The sequence below is a fragment of the Fusarium verticillioides genome, chromosome 11 (assembly GCF_000149555.1).
Source record: "Fusarium verticillioides 7600 chromosome 11, whole genome shotgun sequence".
Lineage (NCBI taxonomy): Eukaryota > Fungi > Ascomycota > Sordariomycetes > Hypocreales > Nectriaceae > Fusarium > Fusarium verticillioides.
Window position 1 is genome coordinate 1,811,405 of NC_031685.1, and position 22,553 is coordinate 1,833,957.

General features: G+C 52.1%; 3 protein-coding genes across 3 annotated transcripts; 2 read left to right on the forward strand and 1 right to left on the reverse strand.

Annotated features, from left to right (window-relative positions):
- Positions 1–449: 449 nt before the first annotated feature.
- Positions 450–2,239, forward strand: FVEG_10550 (hypothetical protein; the record flags this gene model as incomplete). The annotated part of the gene is made up of 2 exons (XM_018899708.1): positions 450–2,031; positions 2,082–2,239. The coding sequence occupies 2 exons, from the start codon at positions 450–452 to the stop codon at positions 2,237–2,239; spliced, it is 1,740 nt and encodes a 579-aa protein (XP_018757823.1).
- A 673-nt stretch (positions 2,240–2,912) lies between these two features.
- FVEG_16824 (hypothetical protein) lies at positions 2,913–3,989 on the forward strand (the record flags this gene model as incomplete). Its single annotated transcript, XM_018906063.1, has 2 exons — positions 2,913–3,107; positions 3,162–3,989. The coding sequence occupies 2 exons, from the start codon at positions 2,913–2,915 to the stop codon at positions 3,987–3,989; spliced, it is 1,023 nt and encodes a 340-aa protein (XP_018757822.1).
- Positions 3,990–4,434: 445 nt separating this feature from the next.
- On the reverse strand, positions 4,435–21,788 carry FVEG_10547 (hypothetical protein; the record flags this gene model as incomplete). The annotated part of the gene is made up of 3 exons (XM_018899707.1): positions 4,435–18,763; positions 18,799–20,273; positions 20,325–21,788. The coding sequence occupies 3 exons, from the start codon at positions 21,786–21,788 to the stop codon at positions 4,435–4,437; spliced, it is 17,268 nt and encodes a 5,755-aa protein (XP_018757821.1).
- Between the last annotated feature and the right edge of the window lie 765 nt (positions 21,789–22,553).

The following is a 22,553-nucleotide window of genomic DNA, read 5'->3' on the forward strand; positions in this document are numbered from 1 at the left end:
CCGAAGAACCGATACTCCATCGAATAGAGCCATGTCCAATTATAATAACAATATCGTACCATGAAATTGGCCTCGTGTAACCAGAAAGTCACCGTCAGCTTGGGGATCGCGGGGTCGGAGGATTACAGGATTGAAGGATCACCAGAGTCGAGGATTGACCAATTCAGCAACACTAATTATTAACGTTTCGCCGCACTTTATCTTAGCTGCATCTCCCTGCAGAGAATCGTCAAGATCTCGGGCCCTCGAGAGATAATAAACATGCCGTTTTTCTGTAGCGATGATAGCATGTGAATTGACATTCACGATCCCGCAATCCTCTGATCCTGGGCTAGAGCCTCAGCACTCGTAAGCACTAAATGCAATTGGCTTCACGGCTTATATAGATTATTACCTGCTATTCCAACAATCATAGTGGCACCCTCGCTAATCGCCCAAACACCGCCATCATGTTCTCCCCAACACCCCAAACCCTTAGTATCATCATTGTCGTCTTCATCCTAACAACCCTTCTCATCCGCCGCGCCCTCCTCCCGAAACCCATCCCCGGCATCGTCTACCGCGAAGCCAACGCCAAAAAGGTCCTTGGCAACGCCTGGGAACTCCTGCAATGGAAGAAGAAGCACGGCGAAATGTTTGGCTACCTCGCCAACCTCGCCGTGGAACTCAACGAGCCCGTGTTTCAGATCTTTGTGCACCCGCTCGGCAAGCCTTGGGTCATTGTTGCTGATAACCGCGAGGCTTTTGACATTTTGTCGAGACGCACGCCGAAGGAGTTTGATCGCTCGAGATTCTTGAGGAGTTTGTTCATGCCGCTTGTGCCGGAGTTTCACTTCCATATGCCGACTGGGGATCGGTGGAAGGCCCATCGGAAGTTGGTCGCTGATACAATGTCGCCTGCGTTTCTGGGTGGTGTTGCTGGACCGCAGATGTGGAAGTCTACTATGAAGCTGATTGATCTTTGGAGAGTTAAAGAGAGATTGGCCAAGGGTAGACCGTTTTCTGTGTCGACGGATATTCGCAAGGCGGCTTTTGAGATCATCTGGGCTGCGACGTTTGGCTTTGACTCTGGCTCGACAAGTGCTCAGACCGAGCTTCTCGAGACGCTGCCTGAGTTCACCAACCTACCCGACATGGATCATGAAGTCCACTTCCCCGTTGCCCCTGATCCTCCCGTCTTCAAAGCTGGTCTCGCTCTCAACGACGCCATGAACATTGGTGTTCAATCACTTGTACCTGGATTGCATTTGTGGTTGGCTTATAACCTCATGCCCTCTCTACGTGCAGCCCGAAGCCTCAAAGAAGCTGTCATCCAAGACATGATCAAGCAAGCGATCAACAAGTTCTCTAACCAGACTGATCTCAATTGGGAGGACCAAGGTAACCTGAAGCGACACATGAAGAGCGCAGTCGACATCGTGATCGCCCGAGAAATTGACAGCGCGCGAAAAGAAGGCCGTACGCCCGAGCTGATGAGTCGCACCGTCCAAGACGAGCTTTTCAGTTTCATGCTGGCTGGTAACGAGATCTTCACCCTGACTGCCTGGACTCTCAAGTTTCTCACCACGCATCAGAACGTTCAGAAGAAGGTCCGCGATGAACTCAGAGAACAGTGCAGCGCTGCTGTCGAGAGAGGCGACGCACCCACTGTCTCAGAAATCATGTCCGCTCGCCTCCCGTACTTTGAGGCTATGATTGAAGAGTCTACGCGCTGTGGTTCCGTCACCCAGACCAACATCCGCACGACGATGCAAGAGGTTAATATTCTAGGTCACATGGTTCCGAAGCACACGGAGATTCTGATGCTGAACAATGGACCTGGAAGTTTCATGCCCTCACTATCCGTCGACGAAGAAAAGCGATCAGAGAGTTCAAAGGGCACAGCTGGTAAGATCGGTCAGTGGAACGTCAAGGGCATGAGAGACTTTGATCCAGAGCGATGGCTCGTCAAAGATGAAGAGGGTCGATTGACGTTTAATCCCAATGCTGGACCACGACATTCATTCGGTGCTGGGCCCAGGGCCTGTTTTGGTAAGTTTAGTGTATTGATGCGTTGATATAATTACTGATTAGTGTTATAGGTCGTAAATGGGCTGCACTGGAGGTCAAGATCATGATGGCGCTTATTGTTTGGCACTTCAATCTTGAGCCGACGCCGAAGCCGCTGTCGAGCTTTAAGCCTTTCCCTGGTGTTGCGCATCGGCCGGAGATGATATACTTGCGTTTATCGAATGTTTAGATGAGTAATTTGGTACATAGGTTGAATAATGCTACGAAAGGGCCTTGAAGGATATCCCAATTGCAATCGTGTTGATAACACTGATGTTACAGTAATGTTCCCGCTCCAGTTAGACTCTTCAGCGTGGCCTAACCACTGTACTATGGTGCCTGGTTCAGTGAGCTCAAGACATCTTTAGCGCTCCACTCAGCCATTAAATCTTGATTGACCATAAATTGGCCACTGTGTGTACCAAGAGAGCGGCGAAACATAGTGATACATATCTCACGATTGAAGCTGCAGTGTTGAAGCGAGCGTCTTGCTCTTGTCGTAGTGTCATCTGTGAACCTGCTCCTCGTGGCTTTGATAGCTGAACGTCGTGCCCCATTGACTGCTTCGATGCTAGCGGGCTGGAGCGGCTTCAAGCTCAACACCAATCGAAATCTCCCCAGTGATCCTGATCCTGCAATCCCGACGTCAGATCCTACAGGCGTTACAGTGACCCAATCGCAATTTATAGTGAGCGCATGCCCCGCAGCCGGGACTCGATTGTGCCGCTGATCCTCGAAACCTCCATGTAAGACAACATGACAGTTGCTGCACCAAGACGAAATCTTCCGTTCAGTCATTCTCACACGACAGTATCACATCTTTTTGCCTCAATTGTCCAGCTGAATCTCGTTTGGGGGTCGTCATGGCGTTTGGCTTGGGCAAGTTGAAAACACTGGGACTCGGTGTCCTGATCTTTGCGATTCTCGTCGCTGCATTTGACAAGACGGATGAGACAAAACACCACTTCCAGGTCAACATTACAAGCACACGAATCTTGGGGCTGTTGACCGTCATATTCGTCGTATCAAACTTCAAGTCAATGCCATTCGTCTGGACAGTAAGTCACACACATTCTACCCTCTCAATACCAGACATGCGCTAAGGCGAGCAGCTGCGCGTGCTATACACAATCTCATACCATACCGTCTTCCGTAAATCACCCCAATTAGGCCCCAAAGCGCTATTCAAACCCATCATCGCCACGACTTCCACTTCCCTCCTCGAAGTGGATTATTACCTCCACAAGTCCAACTCGACATATTTCGCCGACCTTGACGTAGGTCGTGCGCATCTAATCGCATACCTCTTCCGACATGGCTTCCATCGATTATCCAACAACACCAAGCTCGGAATTGTTCTTGATCCAAAGACCGGTACACCGATGGGCGGAAGACTCGGGATAAATCTTGGTGGCGTTGAAACCTGCTTTCGACGTGAAATCACAGCGTTCAAACAGGTAGAGATGTGGAGTTATGTCTTGACTTGGGATCGGAAGTGGTTATACATCGTCACGCATTTCGTGCCGAAAGGTACAGCGCTTCCGACAGAGTGGCTTGATCCACGGTTTGCAAGAACAGCGACCCGGCCACTCCTCAAGAATTCAGGAGATTTAAGCAAGAAGATATACGCTACTGCTTTGAGCAAGTATGTTTTTAAGTTGAAACGTCTTACGGTGCCTCCGTCGACTGTGCTGGAGGAGGCTGGTCTGTTGCCAATCCGACCTGGAGGATGGGCAATTGGCGAGCGGGACCTGGAAGCAGTGGAGCCTGATGGTTCGAGTGTTGGTGTCAGTAAAAATGGCGAGTGGGATTGGAGACGGGTTGAGGCTCAAAGGCTTAAGGGAATTGAGTTGATTAGCAAGCCGAACCATCTTGACTTGATCCATGATGGCTTTGATGGAGGTAGTGAGGGAGCAATTGGACGTTTTAGCCCTGGATAGCACATCAAGTTCAATGGCATGTCTATCCATTGTTAAATTGACTAAAATATTGGATACAGATGATAACATAGCCGGTGATTGCAATGCACATGCCAACCGTGAGGAGGATGCGAATGGGATGGGCCAGTCCTTTTGACCGTGTTTGTCCTAGCAGATACAGGCCTGACTGCAGTGGTCATAGCACTTATAATCAACTGTAGCGTGCCGGGGTTTCGGGGTACAGAGCTGCTGTACGGCGCGATCATCATGGCACAGACAAACTTAACGACATAAATGTTCTCGAAGTGTATGATTGAAGGGAAGAAAGATAACTAATTTCTCTGAGAACCCAGCTAATTTGATCTATAAATGCAAGAAGTAGCACCAATGCCAACTCCAAACTCCAAACTCCAGCATCCAATAATTTCAGCAGAACGGACTGTAGGAAAATCGTGCGCTATCAATCTCAAGCCTCAATGCTCTTCAACACCACACAAAGATCCTTCATCAATCCCTCCACCACCTCCTTCGCAATAACATCCTCCGAGTATCCCGCTACAATATCCATCTCACCACCCTTCGGCTCAACCGTAACCCAAACATCTGTAACATCAGGCGGCACAACAGTATAGTCAACACTACACTCAGCGCCATGCATGCCAAAGCTCTTCTGAGTCTCAGGCAGATTCTGATACTGCAGAATAGAAGAGAAGCGAGGCACGTCTGTGGAAGTAGGCCAGTTTGTGCACTGACGGAAGATAGTCTCCCAGCCGAGATGCTCGTGTGGTAAAGTTGAGATGTGCTGCTGGTGGACTTGCTGAAGAATGGTGCTGGGGGGTTGAGCGGTGTTGACACGGATGGGGATGAGGTTGACGCATGGGCCGTTGACTTTTTCGATGTCGTCGATTGGTAGGGAGCGGCCTGAAACAAGATGGGCGAATACAACGTCGGATGTCCCTGTTGCTTGGGCGAGAACCATTGCCCAAGCGGCCTTGAGGTACGATGACACTGTGAGTCCCGACCCTTCAACCTTTGGTGACGGCACCGTCTTGACTACGTACGAGCCCGACACAGCCTTGCTTGTTTTTGAAACACCAGGTAGACCAGTCATACTCGAACCCTCCAGCAAATCGCCCCAGAACTTCATGGCAGGCTTCGTGTCAATGGCTCTCAGCGCATCAATGTAATACGACATCTGTCGTGGCGCCTCAACCTCAAGATCCGCTTCTCCCCATGCCTGAAGCTGCTGGAAGAAGATCGGCAGTGACATGCCATCGTACTGCGCGTGGGAGATCCTCACCACAAGACTGTCCTTGTGCTCTCCTTGAACGAACCACGTTTTAAAGGGGGGCTCGTGAAGCGCAAGATGTTTCTTCTGATCTTCTTGGATGAGAGATTTGCAGAAGTTGGAGAGGTCGGCAGACGTAGTGTGTTCTTCGAATGGGACGGTGAAGTTGGTGAGGATGGCTTGGTAGGATTTACCGGAGTACTGGGTAAAGACCGTTCGGAGGACTTCGTTCTTGGCCACTGTGGTTTGGAGCGCTGTGTAGACGCGCTGCTTATCGACTTTTTGGTTATATGTGATTGTCGCGTGCATGAGCCATCGGCCTTGTGTATGTTCATGAAGAACAAGAGATTGGAACTCGGTTGTTTCGAGAACCTTCTCAACGCTGAAGTGACTTGGGAGAGTAGCCTTGATCGCGGCCTGTGTTATTTCATCGACGCCCTCAACACGCTGGCTTGCCGTATCGTGAGAGTGAGTAGTCTGCTCGAGATGTGAGGCAAGATCTCTCAAAACGGGGCTCTGGAAGATCTGAGCGACAGTCATCTTGAGACCAACTGCCCTCGCAGCCGCGACGAGCTGGATAGCAGCGAGTGAATCCCCGTTGAGATGGAAGAAGTTGTCGCTTGCGCCGATTGACTCCGCAGGGCGTCTGAGTACTTGGCTCCAGAGCTGCTGAACCTGTTTCTCCATGTTTGTCGTGACAGGAACCAATTGAGCGCCTGTCGTAAGGCGATACTTCTCCAATTTGTCGTCGTCCATATCCTCCAACACCGCAGTGATTGCTCGTCGGTCAAGCTTGCCTGATGAGTTGACGGGCAACTTAGCCATAGGGATGAAGAAGTCGGGAATCATGTACTGAGGCAGCACCTCAGCCAGCTTCGCACGAATCTCTTCCGACGCCTTTCGTAGCTTCTCCGACGGAGCCAACACTCCATCTCCAACCTGTTCCCCTCCAATTTCCACCGCTACTGCAATCATAGACCTATCCTCCCTCTTGACAAACACAGCCGCAGCTGATCTAATATCCTCCGATGATTGTACCACTGAGTACTCAATCTCTCCCAACTCAATTCTCTGACCTCGAATCTTGACCTGTGTGTCTCTCCGACCGAGGTTGGTGTATGTCCCATCATCATTCTGTTGAACCAAGTCGCCTGTGCAGTACATGCGATGTCCGCTACCCAACCCGTAACGCGCTGTGAAGCCAGGGTCTGTGATGAACGCGCCATCTGTTTTGGCAGCATCATTCAGATAGCCCTTCGACACCTGGGGTCCTTCGATGAGAAGCTCACCCGGGGCGCCAATGGGGCAAAGATTATTGTAGTCATCGGGGTCAACGACCCAAACACGGCAGCTTGGTAGAGGAGCGCCGAGGATGTTGGCTTGCTTCCTGTCTGTGAATGGGGTCGCAGAAACGATGGCGTAAATGGAACATTCGGTTGGGCCGTAGCCACCAATGATGTCTGCGTGATGGTCCATCCACAAGTCAAGAACTGATGGTTTGACGGGTTCACCGAGTAAGACTACCGTGTTAATGTTAGGTAGCTGAGATGGCTTGAGAAGCTCAGCGACCGTAGGCGTAATAGACAGGAAGTTAACAGCCCTCTCAATGATGAAATGCTCCAGATCGCTCATCCTCTCATCCTCAGAGGGCACACAGACACATCCTCCTGCAGACAGCGTAGTGAAGATCTCCTGGATAGCAGCATCAAAGGTATGTGCTGCGAATTGAAGCACTCGTGACATCTTGCTCAGACCAAAGACCTTCTTCTGACTCTCCAGACTAGACGAGATACCGGCATGGGTGAGAACCACGCCCTTTGGAGTACCTGTGCTGCCGGAGGTATACACAATCCAGGCTGGTTGATTGACGTTGATCTTGGTGACGCGAGTATACCATTTATCTGGGATTCCAACATCACTGAAAGAGACCCTCTTGCGCAGCGACTCATCAACAGTAAACATCTCGGGGCCCAGACCAGCCAGTCGTTCAGTTTGCTTCTCATCAGCCAGTACAACACTGACCTTTGCATCATCAACAATGAGCTTGAGACGGCCAAGAGGGAGCTGGACGCCCAGTGGAACGACGACACCGCCGGCACGTAAGATGGCGAGCATCGAAACAGCAGCCCATTGAGATTTATCCATGCACACGCCGACGCTGGTGCCGTGACGAACACCAAGACTGACTAGATGGTCGGAGAGCTTGCCGGAGAGATGCTTGAGTTGTTTATAGGTGAGGGTACCGTCCCATGCGCTGATGGCTGTTGCGTCGGGTTGATGGGATACCATGTCGAAGATGAGCTCGTGCACACAACGCTCGATGCTGGGGACGGGACCGGTATTGACAGAGAGAATGCGATCTAGATCTTGGGGACTCAGAGCGTCCAAGTCGGAGATCTTTGTGCCTTCGGGTGCACTCTCAGCTTGCTCCAATTGACTGGCGATGTGAGTGAATGACTCCAACATGCGCTGCATTTGGGCTGTTGAAATGACTGCGTCGTCGAATCGGGACTCGATTGAGATGCCCTTTGCACTAATGCTGCACTCGACGGTAAGCGCGTAGTCATCGAATCGCTCAGACATGTCCTGTTGATGCACAAGGCCAGGGAACTCAGCCGATGCATCCTCGCTGTCGGCAGCAGGTTGAACGACAAAGAGGTGCTGCGTGTCCAGTGCAGCAGCGGCATCGGGGACAAGCTCTGCAATGCGTTGGAGACCAGTGTGCTCGAATGGAATCATGTCTGCTGCCTGCTGCTGAACAGCCTGGAGGAAATCTTTGGCAGTGATAGACGAATTGATGTGCACCCTCACAGGAACAGTGGTAATAGTCGGCGCCAGCATCTCAGTGATGCCATGCACAGGCGCATTCCGTCCCGAAAGCGTCACCGCAAACACGACATCGTTACTACCCGAATACTTCGCAACCATAAGCGCCCAAGCAGCACGCAGCAAATTCGACAGCGAAACCTCAGACTTTCCTTGTCTCATAAAGTCAAGACTCTGCACAATCTTCTGTCGCGGCTGAGGCTGGTACCACACGGATGGCAGAGCTGGGAATGTAGTGGGGTTACCCTGAAGCTGCTCGTGCCAATACGTCGCTGCTTGTGTAGCATCGGCTTGGCTGAGATAGGCGATGAAAGGCGTGTATGGTGCTGAGAGTGGTGTCGTGTCGTGCCAGTACATGTTGGAGACTTGGCGGTACATCATTGTTAAACTCCAGCCGTCGTAGACGCTGTGGTGAGCTGTCCAGACGAGAAGACGCTCGCCGTTGGATTCCGCGAGACCGAAGCGCATGAGCGGTCTACCTTCTGTCATGCTCAATGAACTATCGTGGTCGATATACTCTTCCAGCGAAGACGCAGTGTGCCATTCAAGTGGTTCGTTAACAACAACTTGCACTGAACCAGAGGCAAGACCCAGTAGAATACGCGTTCGCAACACAGGCGCTGCTTCAGCCATCTTCTGCCAAGCAGCCTGCAGTCTCGCTACATTGATCTCATCACTCAAAGAAAAGATTCTTCGACTGATATACGCACTCGGCTGTCGAGCAGTAGCAATAAGCAATCCCTCTTGAAGTGGCGTGCACGGATAAACATCCTCAATCTGCTCCGCCATGACACCGCAACGCTCCGCAATCTCGGCCCGGAGGCCCACTTCTTTCTCGGCGCCGTGTTCGGGCCAGAGAGAAAACGGCGCCGGGATTGACGCCAGCGATGATTGATCGTGGCCCTCAGACATTCGCGAGTCTAGAATACTGGCGAGTTCGGAAAGGCGAGGGTGTTCGAATACGTCGGCGACGCGGAGGAGCATGTTTGTGCTGCGGGATGCTTCCACGAGACGCATCGCGGTGATGGAGTCGCCGCCGAGATGGAAGAAGCTGTCTTTGGCTCCGACGGTGTTGGCTGGTCTTCCGAGAACGCTGGCCCAGAGCTGTTGGAGCTGTCGTTCGGTCTCGGTAGATACATCCGCCTTGGCCGCTGCATTGGGACGGTAAATGTCGAGCTCCTCTGCCTTCATACCCTTCAAGAACAGGTCAATCGCTCGGCGGTCAAGTTTTCCTGAAGAGTTGAGAGGCAATCGCGACATGGGAATGAAGATATCAGGGACCATGTATCGCGGGAGAACAGAGATGAGATGGCCTCGGACTTCCTCGAACGACTCTCGCATGGCGATGGTGGGTTCCAGTAGATCAGCTTGCGACAAGCCCTGTAGATTGTTATCCACAGCGCTGTTTTCCCCGCCATCAGCTATTTCCAGCGCTACAGCCAGCACTGAAGATTGACCGGCAGGGCCATCGAGTAGCATGACAGCTGCTTGAGAGATTTCAGGTGCTGAGCGCACAACCCAGTATTCGATTTCGCCGAATTCAACACGTTGACCACGGATCTTGATCTGTGTATCTCTGCGTCCAAGGGTGGTATACGAACCGTCGCTGTTTTGTCGGACGAGATCGCCTGTTCGGTACATCCTTCTTCCAGGCTGAAGACCATGATGCTTCGTGAAGTCAGGGTCAATCAGGAATGATTTCGCAGTCTTTTCTTCGTCGCCGAGATAGCCGCGTGCTAACAGTGGTCCCTCGATGAGTAACTCACCAGGCGCACCGATGGGCACAAGGCGGTTAAAGTCCTTTGGATCGACGACCCAGAAGCAGCTGGCGAGTGGGATACCCAGCACAGGAACTTGGCTGATGTGCCTCATGGGTCTTGGTGAAACAGTCGCGTAGATGGAACATTCTGAGGGCGCATATGACTCCAACACGATAGCTTGGTCTTTCCACAAGTCCATGACTGCAGGCTTGACGGGCTCTCCCATGAGGATAACTGTTTTGACAAGCGGGAGCTGCGCGGGGTCCAACAGGCCTGCGACCGTCGAGGTGAGAGACAAGAAGTTGACCTCTGCTTTGGCAATAAAAGCCTGTAAGTGATTGATGCGCTCGTCTTCGGAGGGAATACAGGTACATCCGCCCTGGCACAACGTCGTGAAAACCTCTTGAATCGTCACGTCAAAGGTATGCGACGCGAATTGAAGGACCCTCGATCCATCACGTACACCAAACGCGTCGCCGTGTGAGCGGATACTAGAGGATAGAGCTGAGTGCTGAAGAACAACGCCCTTGGGAGTTCCTGTACTTCCGGAGGTGTAGACTACCCAAGCGGCGTTGTCAGTGGTGACGGTAGAGCAGACTGCTGTACTAGGTTTGAGGGTTTCTTGCAGTGCGGCGTCGACTTTGATGAGGCGAGGACCTGTACCTGCGAGACGCTCGAGTTGTTTGTCGTCGACTAGGATGATTGGAGCCTTGGTGTCTATGATGATGGTCTGCACTCGGGGTAATGGCTGCTGCACGCCCATGGGCAGGACGACACCACCTGCTTTGAGCACGGCCAACATCGCGACGACAGCCCAGCGGGATTTATCCATGCAGATACCGACCATGATCTCTGGCCCGACACTGAGATCCATGAGATAACTGGCGAGATTACTAGCAGCGACTTCTAACTCGCGGAAGGTCATGATGCCGTCCCATGCGTAGACGGCCATCTCATCCGGTCGACGCTCATAAACCTCGTAGAATAAAGCGTGGATGGTTGAATCAACGGGCTTGGGAACGTCTCTGTTCTTAGCGACGATAGCATGCTTCTCTTCAGTTGGGACGAGGTCTAGATCAGCGAGGGTGGATGTTGTGTGCTGGCTGAGGACCTGGATGACATGCTTGAGCTGGTTGAGCAGACGCTGTGCGATTTCGTGGCTTGCGACGCCGGGGATGTATTGAAGAACCAGATCGAGACTCTGGTCGTTTTCGAGAATGCTTAGATTGAAGTCATACTCTGTTGATTCATCGGCTGATGCGCGCTCAAGCTTGATCGAGTTATTAGCTGTAGCACCGTCCATGTTTAGTGCGCGGGTGTATGACACGGTGGTGTTGAAGAGCGTTTGCTGCTGCGTTCCTTGGAGAGAGTGCTGGATTGACGCCAATGAAGCGCGCTGGTGATCAAAGCCTTTGAAGAAACGGTCTTGAATCTGTCGGATGACATCAACAGTCGTGGAGGTGTAGTCCAATTGGACATAACAGATCATCATGTTGATCATTGGTCCAACGAGCCTCTCAACACCATCGATGGGAATGTCGCGACCGCTGGAAAGATACCCAAAGCAAATTTGGTTCAATTCCACGCGAGAAGCTAACACCAAAGCCCAAGCTAATTGGGCTACGTTTGCGGCTGTGACGTTGTAGTTGCGACACATTTCGCGCAGGACAGAGATATCGGGGATGTGAGCTGTGACGGCGTGAGCTGTCTCCATCTCCGAGGTGTCGTGATGCTGTTGGCCGAGTTGGAGATGGCATGGCTCTGCAGTTTCAAGAAGATCTTTCCAGTATCGGAGATCCTCTTGTTCAGAATAACGATGTCGTTCGAGGAAGGAGACGTAGCTACCGTAGTCGGACTTGCGCGACAGAGAGATTGATGTCTTGGTGGGGGAAAGAGACTCGTAAGCTTCAAGAAGATCGTTCACGAGGAGTTGGACGGAAGAAGCATCAACGAGAACGTGGCTGATCTCAAAGTGGCCGAAAACATGACCATCGACGGTAGGGATAATGAGAAAACGGTGCGAAGGACGGCCAACTGGATCATGGAGAAGAGCGTGGTGCTTGATGAATCGCTGGACTTCTTCATCACTGGAACATGGCTCAATGATCTGAATGTCAGCTTCCAGCGCCTTGAGGACGACTTGGTAGAAGCGATCGTGGTGTGACAAGGCGCCGGTGAAGATGGTTCGCATGATGGAATGCTGTCCAACGACTTGTCGCCAAGCATTCGCGAGTCGAGAAATGTCGACGGGTGATGATGGGTCGGCAGGGAGGATGCGACAAGTCTGCTTGAGGCGGTATCGTGATGGTGCTCTCAATTGACTGAGGAGAATACCCTGTTGGATCGGCGAGCAGGGAAGAACGTTCTCAACATTCGCCCATGAGATGGAGCCTGGTGCGAGACAGTACTGATACAGCGTGTCGAGATCATCGTTGGTCAATTGAGCGAGAGGGAAGTCACTGATCGTACACATCGGCTCAGCGCCCACCAACTCCTGAACACCTTGTGTAATAGCACGCGCATACTCCCCAAGCCATTCGCGAATGGCCTGGCTCTTGGGACTTTGGCGAGGATAGCCAACCATGAGATGCGTCGTGCCCGCATCATCAATCGACACTTCAACACTGAGAGCAGCATGTTGACGAACCTTGCCACCAACAGAAGCATCAAGCTGTCCAACAGATTGGTGAAGCTTGTCGAGAGTGAGAATACCGCCTGAGCGCTGAAGTTGTTGGAATTGACCGTGGTAATTAAAGAGGACTTCAATTGGTCTAGAGCGCTGGGATGCAAAGTCGAGGACTTCACGGCCGGAGTTGAGTTTGCGAACATCCTTGACTTGGCGGAGGGTGGAGATGAAAGTGGTTTCGTCGGAGATGCTGAGGGGTGTGACGGTTGTGAACCACCCGACTGTGTCGGAGAGATCGTAGTTGATGTCCAGAGCTTGGGTATCGCGACCGTGGCCTTCGATGAAGATTGAGGGACCGGAGCGATCGGTAAAAGAGTGGCGGAAAGAAGTTGATAGAGCTGCGAGGAGGATGTCTGCGACACCAGAGCGCAAGGGCTCGTTGGCTGGACCAAGAAGCTGAGAGGTGACCTGCTCATCCAGTTGAACAGTCTCAAAAATCTGATCTTCTGTGATATACTCTCCCGGCTGAAGACCCCAGTATGACCACGAAACCGAGGTATCAGCCTCAGGAAGAGAGTCAATTGACTGAGCTTGCTGAAGGACAGCATTGCTCCACGTCGGGAATGGAAGAGACTGCGATGCAACAATGGAACCACCCTGAAGAATCTGCTCCAAGTCCTTGGCAATGATTCGCCATGACATGAGGTCGATGACAAGGTGGTGAGCGGTCAGGAAGAGGAGCTGGCGATCGGGAGTCTGGATGAACTCGGCTGCAAAGACTGGGCCGTGTTCGAGATCGAGGGTGCTCTGTGACTCGAGCATGATTGCCTGCACGACGGTATCATCGTTGGCGCTGTGCGATTTGAACCTGTATGAACCGGGGACTTGCTTCTCAATCCACTGCTGGTAGCCATGTTCTTGAGACACGAAGCGTGAGCGCAGCATAGCATGCTTTGTCACAACAGCCTCAACAGCCTTAGTGACAGCTTCCTCGCTGACGCCCGCAGATTGAAGACGGAAGCAAACACTCTGATTGAACCGGTAAAATCCCTCCGATTTGAGTCCAGCAGGCGCAATGTCCTCAAAGAACATCTTCTGAGCAGGCGACAGCTCAAATGGTCCATCAGGGATCTCAGTGGAGAAGACCTCGCCATCACTAGCCTTGACGCGCGTCGCAAGGTCCGAGATCGCAGGACTCTGAAGAATGTCGCGAACGGTAACGATAAGACCGATTTCACGGCACGCGGAGACGACTTGCATAGCTGTGATCGAGTCACCACCCAGCGACATGAAGGATCGCCTGTAGCTGACATTTGGAACGTTCAGAACAGAGCTCCAGATCTCACGAAGCTTCTGCTCGGTGGGAGTAACGTTGAGATTAGCTTCTTCAGCAGCGCTTTCGAGCTCAGAATATGAAGCGAGCTCTGTTGGGCTGAGGCTGTTGATCCACTCCGTTACAGCTCGGCGATCAGCCTTGCCGGAGGAGTTGATAGGGAGAGTAGTCATTGGGATCCAAAGACGGGGAATCATGTAATCGGGGATATGTTGGGAGAGATACATCTGGATCTCGGAGGCCAGGAGCAGTGCAGCTGTTGTGTCGATCCCATCGCGACCTGCGATGCCGTTGTAGGCTGTCTCATCGTGCGCAGCCTTGTCATCGTGAGGAACACTGAATGCAGTGACGAGTTGACCATCGCTGGATCCTCTGGTGGTGAAGACAACACAGGCGCGAATGCCGGAGGAATGGCGGGAGATGTGATACTCAATCTCGCCGACTTCAACACGCTTGCCGCGAATCTTAATCTGTTGATCACGTCGGCCAAGGTTGGAGTAAGTACCATCGTCGTTTTGTCGCACCAAATCACCAGCGCGATACATACGACGACCAGTAGACTCAAGTCCAAGGTCGGAAAGAAAGGCTGGGTCGGTGATGAAGGAGTTGGCGGTCTTGGTAGCGTCGTTGAGATACTCGCGTGCGAGGTGAGGGCCCTCAATGAGGAGTTCACCGGGTACCCCGACGGGGCATAATTTGTTGTGATCGCGGTAGTCTACGACCCAGAAGCGGCAAGATTCCAATGGTGTACCCAAGATCATGGCTTGACGGCGATCTGTCATTGGTTCAGGAGATATGGCGCTCTGGATACTGCACTCGGATGGTCCGTAGGCATCCAGGCATGCTGCCTGTGGCATCCAGAGGTCCAAGACTGAAGGCTTGACTGGCTCGCCGATGAGGATGAGAGTCTTGACCAGCGGCATCTTGGACGGCGACAATAGACCAGCAACTGTTGAAGTGAGGGAGACGAAGTTGACGTCCATTGACACGATACATCCCTCCAAGTCATTAAGACGTTCTTCCTCCGATGGAATGCATACGCAGCCTCCGTAGTAAAGCGTCGTAAACGTCTCTTGGATAGTAACATCAAAAGTGTATGCAGCAAACTGCAACACCCGAGACGAAGGAACAAGGCTGAAAGCCGCACCGTGAGATCGCATGCTAGTACATAACGCATAGTGCTGCAGCACAACACCCTTCGGGACACCAGTGCTTCCAGAAGTGTACACGACCCACGCCGCATTATCAGGCTGCACAGCGGGATTAGAGAACCCGAATTCAGCGGGCACGAGACCATCCATGAACGGGCGGTTCACTTCAATGAGCTCTGAGTCAACACCAGCCAGACGAGCTTTCTGCTTTGCATCAACGAGGATAACGGAGGCTTGCGTATCTTTTAGGATAGTCTGAAGTCGAGAGAGAGGCTGTTGGACTCCTAAGGGTAGAACGACACCGCCTGCTTTGAGGACTGCGAGCATTGACATGGCTGCCCAGATTGATTTGTCCATGCAGATACCGACCATGACTTCTGGCCCGACGTTGAGGTTTGTCACGAGGTGTTTGGCCAGAGTGCTAGCAGCGAGGTCGAGTTCGCGGTAGGTCATTGATCCGTCCCATGCGTGGAAGGCGAGAGCGTTGGGTTGGCGGTTCGTCATGTCCTGGACGAGCAGATGGACGCAAGAGTCGAGAGACTTTGGAATCTTGCGGTTGATGGAGGTGATGAGCTGCTTGTCTTCTGCCGGGACGAGATCGAGATCGCCGAGGAGGGATGTAGTGTCGCTGGTGCTGAGGACCTGCACAACATGCTTGAGGTGATTGAGAAGGCGTTGGGCTGTCTTTGTGGAAGCGGCGCCGGGGAGGTACTGCAGTGCGATGTCGATGCCGCTCTCTGTCTCTAGCATGCTGAGATTGAAGTCATACTCGGTAGACTCATCAGCTGCAATCCTCTCCAAGCGAATGGACTGAAGACCGCGCGCAGCACCACTCAAGTTTGGAGCTCGAACGTACGAGACAGTAGTGTTGAAGAGGGATTGCTGGGAAATCGACAGTGAATGTTGAATGGTAGCCAAAGAAACACGCTGATGCTCAAAGCTATCAAGGAAGCGATCCTGTATATCCTTCATCGCATCAACACAGGTTTGAGAATAGTCCAGCGCAATGTTGCACACGATCATGTTGATCATCGGTCCAATAAGTGTATCCGCCCCGTCGATGGGAATGTCTCGGCCGCTGGAGAGATAGCCGAAACATACCTCATCAAGCTGTGTGCGGGAGGATAGGACGAGCGCCCAGGCGAGTTGGAGAACGTTGGCGGGGGTGATGTCGTTGGATTGGCAGAGCTTCTGAAGGGTTCTCATGTCCTGCATTGCGGTAGACACAGAATGGCCAGCGTCCTCTGAAGAAATGGTGAGATCCTCGCCGAGTTGGAGTTGGCAGGGCTCAACAGTGGCTAGACGCTTCTCCCAGTAGCGCAGGTCCTCTTCCTCGGAGCCTTGCTCTAAGAATGAGATGTAAGTCCCATAGTCAGAACCAGAAATGCTTGCGGCGCCTTCGTAGGCTTGGAGTAGTGTCTTGACGAGGAGTTGAACGGATGATGCATCTACTAATGCGTGGCTGATCTCAAAGTGTCCGTAGACACGCCCGTCTTCTGTTGAGATGACCAAGAACCGGTGGGAAGGTCGACCGAGATGATCCTCCATAAGCGCATGGCTCGCAATGCACTCTTGAACCTCTGCTTCAGAAGAGCAAGTGATAAGTCGAATGTCGGGCTCAACCGACTTGAGAACGACTTGGTAGAACCGGTCGTTGAAGGGAATCATGGTGAAGATGGTGCGCATGATGGAGTGGTTGCTAACGACTTGTCGCCACGCATCTCCAAGTCTCTTGACATCAACGCCCTGAGAGGCAGTGGGTATGACGCGACACGTCTGTCTCAGTCGGTATGTAGTAGGCGATTTTAATTGACTGATGAAAATACCCTGCTGCGTAGACGAGCAAGGCAGTATATCCTCAACAGCATCCCAGCTAAGACTCGTCGGTTCAAGAATATGCTTCTTCAGCGCAACAAGATCGGTGCTACTCAAATGCGAAAGCGGATAATCGCTCGCCGTAGCTGTTCGTTCTGTACTCATTAGTTCACTTACCGCAGAGGTGATGACCTCTCCATAGCGCTGTAACCATCGTCGCACATCGTTGCCCTTAGGTGTGCGACGACTGAAACCTACACTGATGCAAACTCGTCCAGACTCAACGGAGACTTCGATTGTTATGGCGGCTTGTTGGCGGACTTTGTCCCCGATGGAAGTCTCGGAGGAGTGGAGTTTGTGAATGCTGAGGAGACCGTCTGCGCGATCGAGTTGTTGGAATTGGCCGTGGTAGTTGAAGAGGATCTCGACGAGGTTCTGAGAGGGGGACTTGTACTTTGCTGCGAAGTCGAGGGCGGTGGTGTCGGCGTTGAGTTTGCGGTGGTCTTTGACTTGTTGGAGCGTGGTGAGGAAGCCAGTGTTGGTGGTTGTGACTTTGACGGGAGTTACGGTTGTGAACCAACCGACAGTCTCGGAGACATCACCGCCTGCATCTCGACCATGACCTTCGACGTGGATGGTTGGGGTAGGTCGGTCCGTAAAGACGTCTGCGAAGGATTGGTGCAGAGCAGCGAGAAGAATATCCGTGACACCAGTTTGCAGCGACTCATTCGCTGGACCTAGCAACTGAGCGCTGATGTCTGTGTCAATAGCCAGCTTCTCAACGATCTGATCTTGGCGAACGAAAGTACCAGGCTCAACACTCCAGTAAGACCATGACCCGAAGTCGCTCTCCTCTGGCGTTGTAATAGCCTTAGCCTGGTTCATAAGAGCCTTGGTCCAAGTAGGGAAAGGCAGTGACAAAGAAGGCTGCAGCGTCTCAAAGCGCAAGAAGTGCTCCAGATCAGCTGCGAGGATTCTCCAAGACATGAGATCAATGACAAGATGATGCGCAGTCAAATTGACCAGTTGAGCATCCTCCATCTCAAAGACATCAACAGCGAAAACAGGTCCGTACTCAAGATCCAAGGATCCTTGTGAGTGGCGGATGATCTCCTCTGTCGCAGCATCGTCAGCCACCTTGTGAGTCTGGAAGCGGTAGGATCCCATGATCTGCTTCTCAACACGCTGCTGCCAGCCTTGACTGTCTGTATCAGTCTGGAAGCGTGCGCGAAGCATAGCGTGCTTGGTGACAATGGTCTCAATCGCACGAGCAACTGTATTCGCCGCAACGTTCTGAGGAACGCGGAAGCACACGCTCTGGTTGAAGCGATGAGGTCCATCTGCTCGAAGACCAGAGGGCGCAATGTCCTGGAAGAACATCTTCTGCGCGGGTGAGAGATCAAACGGCTCATCAGGGATCTCAATGGGGAGTTGCTCGTCGCCCAATTTATCGCTTGCCTCTTTGACTCGTAGCGCAAGCTCAGATATCGCTGGACTCTGGAGGATTTGGCGCACGGTTACGATAAGGCCTTGTTTGCGACAGGCGGAAACGACTTGCATCGCTGTGATGGAGTCGCCGCCGAGGGAGAGGAATGACCGACGGTAGCTAATGTGGTTGATGGGCTTGTTCAAGACGTTGCTCCAGATTTCTCGGAGCTGTCTCTCAGTAGAAGTGACTTGAAGACCGTCTTCGACTTGGTGCTCGAGATCAGAGTAGGAAGCCAGGTCGAGGTTCTTGATCCACTCGGAAATGCGACGTCGGTCAGCTTTTCCGGATGAATTGATAGGCAAGCTGGCCATGGGGATCCAGAGTCGTGGGATCATGTAGTCAGGGACATACTGCGACAGGTAAAGCTGAACCTCTGAAGCGACGAGCATAGCAGCCGGTTTGTCCACAGCGTTCTCTCCGTCCAAGGCTGCACCGCTGTACGCAGCACCGTCGCTTGGAAAGACTGAACGCCGCAACGAGCTGACCATGGACGTACAGAACAACAGCCTGGATAGAAGAAGGGATGCCGAGTGATGTGATACTCAATCTCATCAACCTCAACTCTCTGTCCCCGGATCTTGATCTGCGTATCCTGTCGCCCCAACGTCGTATACGACCCATCATCATTCTGCCTCACCAAATCACCAGTCTTGTACATCCGTCTCCCCCTCCCAAGATCATACTTGCCCACAAACTCGGGATCAATGATGAATGACTTGTTCGTCTTGACCTCATCGTTCAAATACCCCCTCGCAAGAAGCGGGCCTTCGATGAGGAGTTCTCCCGGCGCGCCAATTGGACAAAGACGATTGTAATTTTTGGGATCAACGACCCAAAAACAACTCGCAAGCGGGATGCCGAGAACAGAGACCTGAGAGATGTGTTTCATTGGCTGGGGTGATACAGTAGCGTAGATACTGCACTCAGATGGGGCGTAGGACTCGAGAACGGAGGCTTGGTCTTTCCAGAGATCGAGAACAGCGGGTTTGACGGGTTCGCCCATGAGGATGACCGTCTTGATCAGTGGAAGTTGGGAGGGATCGAGAAGACCGGCGACAGTGGAGGTTAGTGAGAGGAAATCCACTTTGGCGGAGGAGATGAAGGATTGGAGATGGTTGACGCGATCATCTTCTGAAGGTACGCAGACGCAGCCTCCCATACATAACGTGGTAAAGACCTCTTGGATCGTCACGTCAAATGTGTGAGAAGCGAATTGCAGCACGCGCGCACCCTTGACGCCAAAGGCAGTTCCATGGGATGTGATACTCGTGCAGAGGGCAGAGTGTTGCAGAACTACACCCTTTGGTGTACCAGTGCTGCCAGACGTGTAGACGACCCAAGCTGCGTTGTTTGTAGAAACAGTGGTACAAGCAGAGCGAGATGCAGAGGGCAGGGTTTTCAAGAGCGCCTCGTTGACTTCGATGAGTTGTTGAGGACCAAGGTCCTTCAGGCGATTGAGCTGAGCGTTATCAACGAGGATAACGGGGGCTTTTGTGTCTGTAAGGATGGTTTGAAGACGGGAGAGTGGTTGGTCTGCGCCCAGAGGAAGAACAATTCCACCGGACTTCAGAACAGCGAGCATAGAGACAGTAGCCCATCGCGACTTGTCCATACAAATGCCCACCATAACCTCCGCTCCAATTTCCAACTTCATAAGGTGTTCTGCAAGACCACTAGCCGCAGCATCAAGCTCTCGATATGTCATGGTTCCATCCCAAGCATACACCGCCATGGCATCAGGCTGACGGTCGGTAACCTCTTGAACAAGCGTGTGTATACAAGATGCAACGGGCTGTCGGCCTTCGCCATTGACGTCACGCAGATGCTGGGCGTCTTTGGAGGAGATACCGTCGAAAGAATTGACTTTGGCGGATGGGTTGGCGATGATGAAGCGGATTGCTTCGAGGAAGCAGTTTAGCATCTTGGCGGCGTCTGCTTGGCTGGTGGTGGATGTCCAGATGTCGTAGTCAACTGCGATGCCACCTTCACCGATCTCAACGTTGATCGAGTGATCATACTATCGCATGTTAGCACTTTCTGAAGAATTAAGAGTGAGGTAGGCACTTACGTCTGTAGGGCTGACACCTCGTAAAAAGCTCATCTCGAGCTCTTTGTGCCCAGTAGACTTGGGCTTCCACTCCTTTCGGAACGAAAGAATTGAGTTTCCCCATTTATGGCTTGTAGGCAGCTTAGCTCCCTTCGCCATCAACGGGACCTTGTCGTGTGCCATGCCACGGAAAACGTCGTCTGTGACAGTCTTGAGCATGTCCAACACTGTAGGGTCGTCTTTGAACTTGACCCGCAGTAGCAAACTACTGATGAAAAGACCGATCGCTCCGTCAATTCCGGGCAGATCAGTTTGTCGACCTGAGTTTACGTAGGAAAAGGTGACGTCGTCTTTCATTGCGAAGAGACGAAGAACGATACTCCACGCAACTTGACAGACACTAACGAGGGTAACGCCGTAAGCATCGCAGAAGCGACGAGCTTCATCAGCGGGAATGTCAACACGATCTTGAAGCGTGTAAAGTTCAGCTTTTGGCTTATTACTGCTTGCAAGATACGTCTCCTCAGCATCACATAGGTAATTCTGCCAATAGTCTGCAATGCGCTCAACATCTTGAAAACTCTCCTCCTCCATGCGCACAAAGTCTGTGTAGGGCATGGCTTTTGTGTCGGGGAGTTGGTTCTCGTATGCTGCGCAGAGGTCGTACAGGAGAACATCTGCAGAGCGGCCGTCGATGACGGCGTGTGAGACTTCAAGTCGTAGAATGAGTTCTGAAGAGGATGCAGCGTAGATGTACATGTGATGGGGAACACTTCCGCTCTCAAAGGCATTGAGCATGCCATCGGCTCTGACTTGGGCTTCATCTTGGAGGATGGTGACTTTGGGGTTGACTTCTGTCCAGACAACTTGGTCAAACGTTGACTGACGAGTCTCACTCTCAAGAAAGGTAGTTCGTAGACTTGAATGGCGCGCGACAATGCGAGGCCAAGCGTTTGCAATATGTGAAGCCGTCAAAGAGTCTGGTACACTCGATTTGATCCTGAGAATAAAGCGGCATTGGTAGGCAGCTGGGTTAACAGCCTGACTGATAAGAATACGATTCTGCATGGATGAGCAAGGACCGATACTCTCAATCTGCCTCGCGGGGTCTTGAGACAGCTGCTTCAACCGCGCATCGGGAACAGTATCGGTGCTATCAGACCCCGTAGCAGAAGCAGCATCATCGGAGCTCGATGAAGAAGTGCTAGTGTCACTGTTCCCAACGCGGTCCAAATTGTGTGGGTTGCTCTCATGCTTGGAGATGATGCGTTCAACAAGTTCAGCAAGTGTCTTGCACTGCACCGTATCCACGATATCAATGTGAATACCGCGCAGACGACATTTACTAAGGAACTGAACGGCAGAGAGGGAATCTCCACCTTGCACGAGGAATGATTGGTCGAGGTTCAACTCCTCAGTGCTGATGTGCAGCGCATTGGCGAGTTCAAGGTGCAGGATATCCTGCATAGCGTCGGTGTGAGCCATTGCTGCGGTAAGAAATTGAGAAGAGGGTATTCTGGGGTATAATGATTGCGATTACGAAAACTACATTGCTTGAGATATTGTTTAACTATATGATGCTGTATTCTACGGTAGATGGCTTAGGTAATTGGTGTTGAGGTCGGGAATTGTTGGTTAGTGCTTGGAGGGGCTGACAGGATCAAGTTCAGGATCAGGATCAGGATCGGCGCTATCGGCAGGATTGTCCCACGTGGCGCAAAAGCGGCACGGTAAGCGGCAGTCAGCATCACAGTACAGTAATAGAGGGGACTTTGGGGGGATTAAGTTCATTGAGATAAGGGAGACGATAAGCAAATCGAGATGCAAATATGATCTGAGACTTGGGTGAAGGCCCGGAGATAAGCGTGAGGGAATATGTCTCAACTGCCGCTGTGAAGTGACCAAGAAGGTTCATGAGATTATCTCTTCGGAAGATAACCCTTTTGGGACAGAGACTCAGTGGGGGAAATATCGCGGTTTTGAATTATTCATGCTGTACAATATTGACGATCAAAGTGTGCGAGTCTTGACGGATATCTCACTGTCAACGGAGTCTCGGTCATGCTCATCGGACCCTCGGCAGACTCAAATGCCCCAACGGCACGAGATCAAGCATAGCAAATCTCCTCACAGTGGAATAGCATCCCCATTTACTCCTCTTCAGCAGGACGTGATTCGCCATAGCCTGTAATTACGACGATTGATCATGTCGCTCGACATCGTAGCTAAGCCCCTCAGACTAGTTTCACA